The sequence below is a fragment of the Bombina bombina genome, chromosome 1 (genome assembly GCF_027579735.1).
Source record: "Bombina bombina isolate aBomBom1 chromosome 1, aBomBom1.pri, whole genome shotgun sequence".
Taxonomy (NCBI): Eukaryota; Metazoa; Chordata; class Amphibia; order Anura; family Bombinatoridae; genus Bombina; species Bombina bombina.
Window position 1 is genome coordinate 1,388,585,844 of NC_069499.1, and position 12,386 is coordinate 1,388,598,229.

General features: G+C 37.9%; 1 protein-coding gene across 1 annotated transcript in view; it reads left to right on the forward strand.

Annotated features, from left to right (window-relative positions):
• Positions 1 to 12,386, forward strand: part of LOC128665131 (protein disulfide-isomerase A3-like) — a 77,629-nt gene that overhangs the window by 31,454 nt on the left and 33,789 nt on the right. The window contains exon 5 of the mRNA XM_053719876.1: positions 11,794 to 11,920. Coding sequence (XP_053575851.1) covers positions 11,794 to 11,920 — 127 coding nt within the window. The remainder of the gene's footprint in view (positions 1 to 11,793; positions 11,921 to 12,386) is intronic.

A 12,386-nucleotide genomic window follows, 5' to 3' on the forward strand; every position in this document is an offset into this window, starting at 1 on the left:
TGAAAGAAATGAATTTATCAGGTAAGTTCTTACATAAATTATGTTTTCTTTCATGTAATTAGCAAGAGTCCATGAGCTAGTGACGTATGGGATAATGACTACCCAAGATGTGGATCTTCCACGCAAGAGTCACTAGAGAGGGAGGGATAAAATAAGACAGCCAATTCCGCTGAAAATAATCCACACCCAAAACAAAGTTTAAAATCTTATAATGAAAAAAACTGAAATTTAAGCAGAAGAATGAAACTGAAACAGCTGCCTGAAGTATTTTTCTACCAAAAACTGCTTCAGAAGAAGAAAACACATCAAAATGGTAGAATTTAGTAAAAGTATGCAAAGAAGACCAAGTTGCTGCTTTGCAAATCTGATCAACCGAAGCTTCATTCCTAAATGCCCAGGAAGTAGAAACTGACCTAGTAGAATGAGCTGTAATCCTTTGAGGCGGAGTTTTACCCGACTCGACATAAGCATGAGGAATTAAAGATTTCAACCAAGATGCCAAAGAAATGGCAGAAGCCTTCTGACCTTTCCTAGAACTGGAAAAGATAACAAATAGACTAGAAGTCTTTCGGAAATTCTTAGTAGCTTCAACATAATATTTCAAAGCTCTAACTACATCCAAAGAATGCAATGATTTCTCCTTAGAATTCTTAGGATTAGGACATAATGAAGGAACCACAATTTCTCTACTAATGTTGTTAGAATTCACAACCTTAGGTAAAAATTTAAAAGAAGTTCGCAACACCGCCTTATCCTGATGAAAAATCAGAAAAGGAGACTCACAAGAAAGAGCAGATAATTCAGAGACTCTTCTGGCAGAAGAGATGGCCAAAAGTAACAAAACTTTCCAAGAAAGTAATTTAATGTCCAAAGAATGCATAGGTTCAAACGGAGGAGCTTGAAGAGCCCCCAGAACCAAATTCAAACTCCAAGGAGGAGAAATTGACTTAATGACAGGTTTTATACGAACCAAAGCTTGTACAAAACAATGAATATCAGGAAGATTAACAATCTTTCTGTGAAAAAGAACAGAAAGAGCAGAGATTTGTCCTTTCAAGGAACTTGCAGACAAACCATCCTGAAGAAACTGTAAAATTCTCGGAATTCTAAAAGAATGCCAGGAAAAATGATGAGAAAGACACCAAGAAATATAAGTCTTCCAGACTCTATAATATATCTCCCTAGATACGGATTTACGAGCCTGTAACATAGTATTAATCACAGAGTCAGAGAAACCTCTTTGACTAAGAATCAAGCGTTCAATCTCCATACCTTTAAATTTAAGGATTTGAGATCCTGATGGAAAAAAGGACCTTGTGACAGAAGGTCTGGTCTTAACGGAAGAGTCCACGGTTGGCAAGAGGCCATCCGGACAAGATCCGCATACCAAAACCTGTGAGGCCATGCTGGAGCCACCAGCAGAACAAACGAGCATTCCTTCAGAATCTTGGAGATTACTCTTGGAAGAAGAACTAGAGGCGGAAAGATATAGGCAGGATGATACTTCCAAGGCAGTGACAACGCATCCACTGCTTCCGCTTGAGGATCCCTGGATCTGGACAGATACCTGGGAAGTTTCTTGTTTAGATGAGAAGCCATCAGATCTATTTCTGGAAGACCCCACATTTGAACAATCTGAAGAAATACCTCTGGGTGAAGAGACCATTCACCCGGATGTAACGTTTGGCGACTGAGATAATCCGCTTCCCAATTGTCTATACCTGGGATATGAACCGCAGAAACTAGACAGGAGCTGGATTGCGCCCATACCAGAATTCGAGATACTTCTTTCATGGCCAGAGGACTGTGAGTCCCTCCTTGATGATTGATGTATGCCACAGTTGTGACATTGTCTGTCTGAAAACAAATGAACGATTCTCTCTTTAGAAGAGGCCAAGACTGAAGAGCTCTGAAAATTGTACGGAGTTTCAAAATATTGATCGGTAATCTCACCTCCTGAGATTCCCAAACCCCTTGTGCTGTCAGAGACCCCCAAACAGCTCCCCAACCTGTCAGACTTGCATCTGTTGAAATTACAGTCCAGGTCGGAAGAACAAAAGAAGCCCCCTGAACTAAACGATGGTGATCTGTCCACCACGTCAGAGAGTGTCGTACAATCGGTTTTAAAGATATTAATTGAGATATCTTTGTGTAATCCCTGCACCACTGGTTCAGCATACAGAGCTGAAGAGGTCGCATGTGAAAACGAGCAAAGGGGATCGCATACGATGCAGCAGTCATAAGACCTAGAATTTCCATGCATAAGGCTACCGAAGGGAATGATTGTGATTGAAGGTTTCGACAAGCTGAGATCAATTTTAGACGTCTCTTGTCTGTCAGAGACAGAGTCATGGACACTGAATCTATCTGGAAACCTAAAAAGGTAACCCTTGTTTGAGGAATCAATTAACTTTTCGGTAAATTGATCCTCCAACCATGATCTTGAAGAAACAACACAAGTCGATTCGTATGAGATTCTGATAAATGTGAAGACTGAGCAAGTACCAAGATATCGTCCAAATAAGGAAATACCACAATACCCTGATTACAGACAGAAGGGCACCGAGAACCTTTGTAAAAATCCTTGGAGCTGTTGCTAGGCCAAACGGCAGAGCCACAAACTGGTAATGCTTGTCTAGGAAAGAGAATCTCAGAAACTGATAGTGATCTGGATGAATCGGAATATGCAGATATGCATCCTGTAAATCTATTGTGGACATATAATGCCCTTGCTGAACAAAAGGCAGCATAGTCCTTATAGTTACCATTTTGAATGTTGGTATCCTTACATAACGATTCAATATTTTTAGATCCAGAACTGGTCTGAAGGAATTCTCCTTCTTTGGTACAATGAAGAGATTTGAATAAAACCCCAGTCCCTGTTCCAGAACTGGAACTGGAATAATTACTCCAGCCAACTCTAGTTCTGAAACACATTTCAGAAATGCTTGAGCCTTTGCTGGATTTACTGGGACACGGGAAAGAAAAAATCTCTTTGCAGGAGGCCTTATCTTGAAGCCAATTCTGTACCCTTCTGAAACAATGTTTTGAATCCAAAGATTGTGAATTGATCCAAATTTGTTTGAAAAAACGTAATCTGCCCCCTACCAGCTGAGCTGGAATGAGGGACGCACCTTCATGTGGACTTGGGAGCTGGTTTTGGTTTTCTAAAAGCCTTGGACTTATTCCAGACTGGAGATGGTTTCCAAACTGATACCGCTCCTGAGGGCGAAGGATCAGGCTTTTGTTCCTTATTGTGACGAAAGGAACGAAAACGATTATTAGACCTAAATTTACCTTTAGATTTTTTATCCTGTGGTAAAAAAGTTCCTTTCCCTCCAGTAACAGTTGAGATAATAGAATCCAACTGAGAACCAAATAATTTATTACCCTGGAAAGAAAGGGAAAGCAAAGTTGACTTAGAAGACATATCAGCATTCCAAGTTTTAAGCCATAAAGCTCTTCTAGCTAAAATAGCTAGAGACATATACCTGACATCAACTCTAATGATATCAAAGATGGCATCACAAATAAAGTTATTAGCATGTTGAAGAAGATTAACAATGCTATGAGAGTTATGATCTGTTACTTGTTGCGCTAAAGCTTCTAACCAAAAAGGTTGAAGCTGCAGCAACATCCGCTAAAGATATAGCATGTCTAAGAAGATTACCTGAACATAATTAAGCTTTTCTTAGAAAGGATTCAATCTTCCTATCTAAAGGATCCTTAAAGGAAGTACTATCTGCCGTAGGAATAGTAGTACGTTTAGCAAGAGTAGAGACAGCCCCATCAACCTTAGGGATTTTGTCCCAAAATTCTAATCTGTCAGATGGCACAGGATATAATTGCTTAAAACGTTTAGAAGGAGTAAATTAATTTCCCAAATTATTCCATTCCCTGGAGATTACTTCAGAAATAGCATCAGGGACAGGAAAAACTTCTGGAATAACTACAGGAGATTTAAAAACCTTATTTAAACGTTTAGATTTAGTATCAAGAGGACCAGAATCCTCTATTTCTAAAGCAATTAAAACCTCTTTAAGTAAAGAACGAATAAATTCCATTTTGAATAAATATGAAGATTTATCAGCATCAACCTCTGAGACAGAATCCTCTGAATCAGAGGAACCACTATCAGAATCAGAATGATGATGTTCATTTAAAAATTCATCTGAAAAATGAGAAGTTTTAAAAGACCTTTTGCGTTTACTAGAAGGGGGAATAACAGACATAGCCTTCTTAATAGATTTAGAAACAAAATCTCTTATGTTAACAGGAACACTCTGAGTATTAGATGTTGATGGAACCACAACAGGTAATGTAACATTACTAAAGGAAATATTATCTGCATTAACAAGTTTGTCATGACATTCATTACAAACAACAGCTGGAGGAACAGATACCATAAGTTTACAACAGATACACTTTAACTTTGGTAGATCCAGCACAGGCAGCGTTTTTTCCAGAAGTATCTTCTAACTCAGTGTCAATCTGGGACATCTTGCAATATGTAATAGAAAAAACAACATATAAAGCAAAATTGATCAAATTCCTTAAATGACAGTTTCAGGAATGGGAAAAAATGCCAATGAACAAGCTTCTAGCAACCAGAAGCAAAAAATAATGAGACTTAAATAATGTGGAGACAAAAGTGACGCCCATATTTTTTTAGCGCCAAAAAAGACGCCCACATTATTTGGCGCCTAAATGCTTTTGGCGACAAAAATGACGCCACATCCGGAACGCCGACACTTTTGGCGCAAAAAAACATAAAAAATGACGCAACTTCCGGCGACACGTATGACGCCGGAAACAGAAAAAACTTTTTGCGCCAAAAAAGTCCGCGCCAAGAATGACGCAATAAAAATGAAGCATTTTCAGCCCCCGCGAGCCTAACAGCCCACAGGAAAAAAGTCAAATTTTAAGGTAAGAAAAAAATTGATATATTGAAATGCATTATCCCAAATATGAAACTGACTGTCTGAAATAAGGAACGTTGAACATCCTGAGTTAAGGCAAATAAATGTTTCAATATATATATTTAGAACTTTATACAAAAGTGCCCAACCATAGCTTAGAGTGTCACAGAAAATAAGACTTACTTACCCCAGGACACTCATCTACATGTAGTAGAAAGCCAAACCAGTACTGAAACGAGAATCAGTAGAGGTAATGGTATATAAGAGTATATCGTCGATCTGAAAAGGGAGGTAAGAGATTAATCTCTACGACCGATAACAGAGAACCTATGAAAAAGACCCCGTAGAAGGAGATCATTGAATTCAAACAGGCAATACTCTCCTCACATCCCTCTGACATTCACTGCACGCTGAGAGGAAAACCGGGCTCCAACCTGCTGCGGAGCGCATATCAACGTAGAATCTAGCACAAACTTACTTCACCACCTCCATAGGAGGCAAAGTTTGTAAAACTGATTTGTGGGTGTGGTGAGGGGTGTATTTATAGGCATTTTGAGGTTTGGGAAACTTTGCCCCTCCTGGTAGGAATGTATATCCCATACGTCACTAGCTCATGGACTCTTGCTAATTACATGAAAGAAATTGGGTTTTATGTCCCTTAAAGGGACATTATACACTAGATTTTTCTTTGCATAAATGTTTTGTAGATGATCCATTTATATAGCCTATACAGCTTTTTTTTTCTTTTTTAAAGTATAGTTTTGCTGATTTTTAAATAACATTGTGCTGATTTTCAGACTCCTAACCGAGCCCCAAAGTTTTAGGAGAATACTAATGTATACCTACTCCAGCTTACTCCTGTTTGTGTATAGAGTCTTTTCAGATGCAGAGGAAGGGGGGGGGGTCTGCTATTTCCCACTTGCAGTGGGTGTCCCAGGTAAACCTTTTTAACAGAGCTAAACTGGGAGCTTCTAAGTAAGTTTTTAAATGGTTTTATACTGGATTTTTAGATCAGTATCTGTGCATATTACTCTTTATAGTAGTGTATTTTACATGCAATTAAATGAAAATTGGTGTATACTGTCCCTTTAAGAATATTTTCCTACGGGGGGAAGAAAAGATACATATAACCAGTAATTTGCATCATGTGACAGTAGCTGCATTTTTACTATGCATTAGCCACTGCAGGACAATATAAAAATAGTTTCTATATTAGAGGCTTTCAGAGCACAGTTTATCGTGGCCACCTAGTAGGCAGCATTTCTGTGAACAGGTTTGCATGGTAATGCTGCAGCCTGAGGTGCAGTTTTCTAGCTATTGAAGTCACTGCTCTGCATTGTGTCTGTGTCAGTGAACTGAGTCTAAATCTTATTTTCCTGGGGATTTGTGGCTATTTTTATCTCCTCTATCTAAAAAAATTATAAAATACCTTCATCCAAACTCCAGCCCGCCCACTAAGATCCAACAATGACCTGCTCCTTGCATCTGTGACTATCACCTCCTCTCATGCTAGAGTGCAGGACTTCTGTCGTGCAGCTCCTACCCTCTGGAACACTCTCCCTCGTGCTGTCAGGCTTTGCCCTAATCTTTCTTCCTTTAAATGCTCTCTGAAGACTTTTCTGTTCAGAGAAGCCTACCACCCAACTCAATAATATTTCTCTTACCTAACATTTCCCTCATCTAACTCTGCATTAACATCTTTCTCAATCTTGCAGTCCTCACCTCCTGTTTCTCAACCTCCTACCCTTCTAGATTGTAAGTTCCCCCGGGAATAAGGCCCTCGATTCCTCCTGTATGTGTTTGTAAATTCTGTCCTTTCTCTTAGTCTTAGAAGTTTTATATTATTGTTTTATTTAAATTAATTGTATCCATGGACAGCGCTGCGGAATATGATGGCGCTTCATAAATAAAGTATAATAATAATAATAATAATCCATCACAATTGCTTTTCCGGTACTGGCATTGCAGGAGTTTCTCCTATTATCTGGCCCTCAGCATGGTGATTAGCATCAATGATGTGCAGTGAGGTCAGTGGGTGGCTAGTATCAGAGTGCTGAGATATTAGATACACTATCAAATGATACACAGACAGACATACACACACATAGACAGACATACACAGACAGACATACACACACAGACGGGGACACACACACATAGACACACACACACAGACAGACACACACACACACAAAGACACACACAGACAGACACTCACACATATACAGAGGGACACACACAGAGGGACACACACACACACAGGGACACACACAGGGACACACACACACACAAAGGGACACACACAGAGGGACACACACACACAGGGATACACACAGACACACAGGAACACACAGCATCAATGACGTAAAGCTAATAAAAAGCAATGATTTTGAGGATAGATGGACAAGCAACGTGCACTAATAAAAGGCTTACCTGCATGCATTAGGATTCTACACATTCTGCACACACCTATGTATAGGCTGGCTTTTATGGGCCCCCTCCAGCTCTTGGGCCCTGGAGCCACTGCACCTCATTCACCAATGGTAGTTCCGCACCTGAATAATTCTATAGATCTTTTAACATGAAGAAACTTAATTAAATTGTGAAAAACAATAAACCATTTGTTTGTGCTGCAAAAATAAACATTTGTGCCAGTTTCGTTTCTGAGATATTGCACTATATATTTTAGCCCATGTGACCTTATTCCACCTTATGTAATTAAATCATGGAAAAAAAATAACCATTAGTTTGTGCTGATTTGTGCTGGAAAAAAATCCTTTTGTGCCAGTTTCAATTCAGAGATATTGCACATTATATTTAAGCCCATGTGACCTCAACCTCCACCCACTTTCCACCCCATATAATTAAATCTTGAAAAACAATTCATCATTTGTTTGTGCTGATTTGTGCCAGTTTTGTTTCTGAGATTTTGCACTTTATATTGGAGCCCATATGAGTTTAACTCCACCCACTTTCCACCCATGTAATTAAATCATGAAATAATATATACCATTTGTTTGTGCTACATTTGTGCCACAAAAATGAACATTTGTACCAGTTTAATTTACAAGATATTGCACTTTATATTTTAGCTCATGTAATTCCCATGTAATTAAATCGTAAAAATATATACACCATTAGTTTTTGCTACGTTTGTGCTGATTTATGCACCAAAACAAACGTTTGTCCTCGTTTCATTTCAGAGATATTGCACATTATATTTTAGCTCATGTGACCTCAATCTCTGCCCACTTTCCACCCCATGTAATTAAATCATGGGGAAAAAAATACCCTTTGTTTGTGCTGATTTGTGCTGCAAAATGAACATTTGTGCTGGTTTCGTTTCACTTTATATTGTAGCCCATGTGACCTAATCTCCACCCACTTTCCACTACATGTAATTAAATAGTAAAATAAATATTTATACCATTTGTTTGTGCTGCGTTTGTTCCCCAAAAATGAAGATTTGAGCTAGTTTGGATTTGGAGATATTGTACATTATATTCCATGTAACCTCAATCTTCAACCACTTTCCACCCTATGTAATTAAATTGCAAAAATATATATTCCATTAGTTTGTGCTATGTTTGTGCTTATTATCTGTGTTTGATGTACAAAGATTCACAAGTTTGGATAGGTTTTTTTTAGTCAGACAACCATGTTTTTATGATGAAGCATTTGGCTGCATTATTTATGATTTCCTAATCTTGAATATTGTTCAAACGTTGTTATTTATATACATGGCTAAAAAAATACTTGACAAAAACAAAATATTAGTTGTAAGTAATTAATGTTTACATGTAATCAACTTAGTCTTAGTGATTCATCTGCACATACCCCCCAACTGTCCCGATTTTCACTGGACAGTCACGATTTTTGGGGTCTGTCCCGGGAAGTTTGACCTCTGTCTCGCAGCACTAACTCTAAAATGAGCATAAGTGATATCATTAAGTCTTAACATACAACCCCAGCACACAGCATTATTTAAGGACATGCACTAATTGATCAGAGCATGTCATTTTATCATTATCAAAGCTGTAACCAGGGGTCAAGTCGGGCGGCAATGCATGGGAACAGAGTTCCTGCACTATTTTTGCAGGAGGAACTAAGTTCCCTCTGGACAGAGAACAGAAACCCTTCAGTAAACACTGCTGCTGTTGGTGGGAGGAGCTGGAGCACAGTCTGGTTAGAGGGATAGTGAGATCCTCTAGCAATGGGCAGTAACATTTCCTACAATACACTAAATGCAAGCCTGTCAGCGGTCCTGCTGTGTGATCACTCTGCCATGTGTGGAACACGTGGTGCTTACAATTCTGTGTGGCCTGCCCTTGGGTTATTTATCTCCCCTTAGCATACATAGGACTATTGCACCTTAAGTGGGTGAGACTCTGTGACAGAGGAGGATTCTCAGGCCCAAAGGTAACTATTAAACCCTTCATTGGATTTAATTTGCTTTCATTAAGTGTATAAATTATATACATATAAATACATTGTGTGTGTATAAAACAATATTAATTGTGAGGGGGGGGTGGAAGTCTTGGTGAGTTCCCACACTTTTTTTTGTAGGACTTGACCCCTGGCTGTCACTCTATGCATAGACCAATGTTAGTTTAGTACTACACAGGTCCTAAACGGTACTTTCACTATGAGTTTAAAATCACATGCAGGGATTAACCATATAGAGTTGCAGCATTGCTAGTGTTAAAATGACACGCTGTACAAATTAGAGCATGTAATATTATCACTTTAATGGCTCTTTAACTATATATAAAATAGCTGAAAATGTATGTTAAACATATGGCAATAATTATCCCAAGCAATATGCGCCATTTTCATGGATAACCCATGTCTTTATTAGTAGCGTTGCGTTTTTTCGTACAGTGTGGAAAAAATAGTTTTGCTACTGTTGCATATACACTGGAAAAAAATATTAAAGGGACAGTGTACACCAATTTTCATATAACTGCATGTAATAGACACTACTATAAAGAATAATATGCACAGATGCTGATCTAACAATCCAGTGTAAAATCTTTTAAAAACTTGGGGCCAGATTACAAGTGCGCTGGTACATTAGCGTGCGCTGGTATTACTCAGTAGAACACAAATATCGTTTTCACGAAAGCGATCCCCTTGTAATCTGGCCCTTACTTAGAAGCTCCCAGTTTAGCACTGTTGATGAGGTTAGGCTGAGACACCCAGTGAAAATAAAAGGAGCAGACCTCCCCCTCCCTCCCCTGCATATGAAAAGACAGATGACATAAACAGGAGCCAGCAGGAGTCTGTAAACGCACGTATACATCTGGCACTGTGGGGCTTGGTTAGGAGTCTGAAAATCATCACAATGTTATTAAAAAATAAGCAAAACTATAAATTGTTACAAAAACACTCCCAGATGGACTATATCAATGGATCATCTACAAAACATTTATGCAAAGAAAAATCTAGTGTACAATGTCCCTTTAAAAGACATGGATGTGTACAGAAAAAGACGCAACGCAGCTAATAAAGATCTGACTTATCCGAGAAAACTTGCTGGAGTGCTGGTTTGCCTTGTTAACCACCAATTAACTCTGAGCAAGTGGGGGTTAATATTGGGCAAGTTGGGGTTAACATGGCATACTGGGGGTTAACAAGGCAATATAGGACTTAACATGTCATAGAGGGGAATAACATGGCAACAAATGGGTTAATATGGCCAGGTGGTTTATGAAACCTAATGGAGCACAAACAAATAGCATCTTTTTATTAATGGTTTAAGTACTTGAGATGCAAAGTGGAGGGAGACTAGGGTACCATGTAATATAATGTACAGTATTTCCAAAACCAAAATATAACAAAAGTTTGTTTTTGCAGCACAAATGCAGTACAAACTAATGGTAATTGTGTTTTTGCGATGTACTTACATGAGGTGCAAAGTGGGCGGAGACTGAAGTTACATGGCCTATAATATAAAGTGCACAAAATTAAATATTACAGCAGAAATCAGCACAGACACAGCCCAAACTAATAGTATATATTATTTTTATGGCTTAATTATATGAGGTGGAAAGTGGGGAAAGATTGGGGTCACATGAAATATAATGTGTAATTTCGGTTTTCTGTTTTTTTGCCTGTTATTTTCGGTAAAATTATTGTGTAGCATATTTCAAATTTGATGCTAGCCTAGAGCTGCTGTTTGAGTTCATTACTTGACTTACTGTTTTGCATATAATAATAGTTTTCTAGGATTATACTTTATTCGGATAATTGGTGAAAAAAAAACCCTGTTAAATAAATCTGATTCTGTTACACAGAACTAAATACAGAATAATACAGTATATTGATATTTAATAGTAGGGATGCAGAAACATTTGGCTGAAAATGGCATTATCGTTTTTTTTTTTCGGTTTTTTTTTTTTTCAGTTTTGTTTTTTTTGCCTGTTTTTTTTCTTAGTAAATTTATTGTGAATTGTTTTAAGATATTTTTTTGTCCAGTTTTAGGGTGTTACTTTCACTAAGAGTGTGGTTATTTTATTTTATTGGCTTTTAGTTTTTCAACTCAGATTAATTCATTAAATAGTCTAATTATGCAAAAAAAAAACCTAAAAACTAACAAAAAAATATTTTAAAATAATTTGAAAAAAAATACATTTTCGGTTTTCGGCCAAGTGCATCTTGGATTTTCGGGTTCGGTTTTGGTCCAGAATTTCCATTTCGGTGCATTACTAAAACCAGCACTAACATTCGTTTTTGCAGCACAAATCAGCACAAACGTAGCACTAACAAATGGTAAATTTGTATTCACAATTTAATTACATGGGGTGCCATTGGTGCCAACTTCACACAGCTATACGTTATATTAATATTAGCCCTTGAAATCTTTTATTTACAGGATTTTTTTCTGATCGGAGAAATCCCAACTTATTTACGTTCCTGAAAGCAGATAATGCCCTTGAAATCTACAGGTTTGCTTTCACCTGTGCACCTCAACTTTTGGAAAGACACGTCATTGATAAAGAGTGAGTCAACTGGGTAAATATCATGTTTTGATCTTGGAATATATTAAAAATGAGTTTATACTAATAACAGGAGGAATTGGAAATATTTCTCTCCTATGTTGAAGATATGTAATTTGGGTTCCTGGCCAATCTTATTAACTCCTATATAAAACAGCATTAGGCCGTAATACCAACTAGGACTTAAAACAGGAAGTTTTGCCATCAAAACAGGAGGTTTTGCCATCAAAACAGGACGTTTTGCCATTCAACCGGCAGTATATATACCTTACTCCCATCTTCAAAAATGTAATATACAGTATATATGTTTTTGTATATATGCACAGAGGTGTAATGTGGAGTAAATATTTAAAGTGAGTAGTGAGGCCCCATGTGATTAAAGCAGGCAGTGAGGGACTAGTTTAGAGTCTTGTTGAGGCCTCATGTGTTAAAAACAAGTAGTGAGGCACTTGTTTGGTTTCCTGCTTAG